Source organism: Sinocyclocheilus rhinocerous, unplaced genomic scaffold (genome assembly GCF_001515625.1).
Source record: "Sinocyclocheilus rhinocerous isolate Xijiao unplaced genomic scaffold, SAMN03320098_v1.1 scaffold320, whole genome shotgun sequence".
Taxonomy (NCBI): domain Eukaryota; kingdom Metazoa; phylum Chordata; class Actinopteri; order Cypriniformes; family Cyprinidae; genus Sinocyclocheilus; species Sinocyclocheilus rhinocerous.
Genome location: NW_015638606.1, coordinates 905556 through 906660, shown reverse-complemented (window position 1 = coordinate 906660; position 1105 = coordinate 905556). Strand labels below are relative to the sequence as shown.

General features: G+C 36.9%; 1 protein-coding gene across 1 annotated transcript in view; it reads left to right on the top strand.

Annotated features, from left to right (window-relative positions):
• The window catches only part of LOC107749927 (beta-galactoside alpha-2,6-sialyltransferase 1-like), an 18516-nt gene that overhangs the window by 15481 nt on the left and 1930 nt on the right, over window positions 1-1105 (top strand). Inside the window, exons 5-6 of the mRNA XM_016565165.1 lie at window positions 372-469; window positions 554-655. Of these exons, the coding sequence (XP_016420651.1) occupies window positions 372-469; window positions 554-655 (200 nt within the window). The remainder of the gene's footprint in view (window positions 1-371; window positions 470-553; window positions 656-1105) is intronic.

Genomic DNA, 1105 nt, shown 5'->3' with positions numbered 1-1105 from the left:
GGTGTCACGCATTTGCATGTACTCCACCGGCCTCGCTCCGTTCCCACGGCTCTCGGCCCCGCCCCTCTCGTCACAGCAGTCAATCGGAGAGTCACAAGCCTCCCGGTTTTCATCCAAAATATCTTAAATTGTGTTCCGAAGACGAACAAAGCTTTTAGGGGTTTGGAACGACATGGGGGTAAGTGAATTAATGTAAAAATTTTCATTTTGGGGTGGAGTATCCCTTTAAATTTCCAGAAAAAAAAACAGTTAAAAGACTTTTGTCATATCCCCATCTGAAAACATATCTGTTATCGATTTTTGTTGATATAATGGTTATTTTCACTACTATCAATAATATCTATTACTAAAAAAAAAATCTTGAATTCTAGATTCACATGATGCAGTGATGCGGTTCAATGCTGCACCAACAACAGGCTTTGAGAAAGATGTGGGCTCTAAAACAACAGTGCGTCTGATCAATTCCCAGGTAGTTTGTTTGATAACTGGTGAAAAGATAAAATAACATGCAGTAACAAGGTCCTAAAAAACATAATGTCTGTTTATTACATAGGTAATGGCATCTGAAGATCACCATTTCCTCTCCAGTTCTTTGTACAGTGCTGGGATTTTAGTGAGCTGGGATCCAGGCCCTTATTCCTCTGATCTACGAGAGGTAAGAACTAACTTTTCCACTTTCTAGCATTTGGCACATTCACAAACTTTCATGCTTATTTAGCAAGTTTCAACACAAAGGCCTAGTCTTAGCTTTAGTATGGTTCTTGCACTGCCTGGACCATGTGACCACTAAGCCACTCCTTGTTAGTATGGTAAGTATCCCCGCCTGTCACACGAGGGCCAGAGACCGGGGTTCGATTCCCTGACGGGGAGATGCAAAGCTTTTTTAAAATTATTTTTATATAAAATGTGTCTTACTTGGTTTTACCAGTACATTTTTCCGAGTACAGTCATGTATTAAATTTCTTTAAATGCTATAGCTGGACAAAATAAATATTAGAACATCACTTGGAAACTTTTCATAAAAGAATTATAATAAATACAGTACCTATAATTTATTACATTTTATAAAAAAAATAAAAATAAAAATAAAAAAATATATATATAT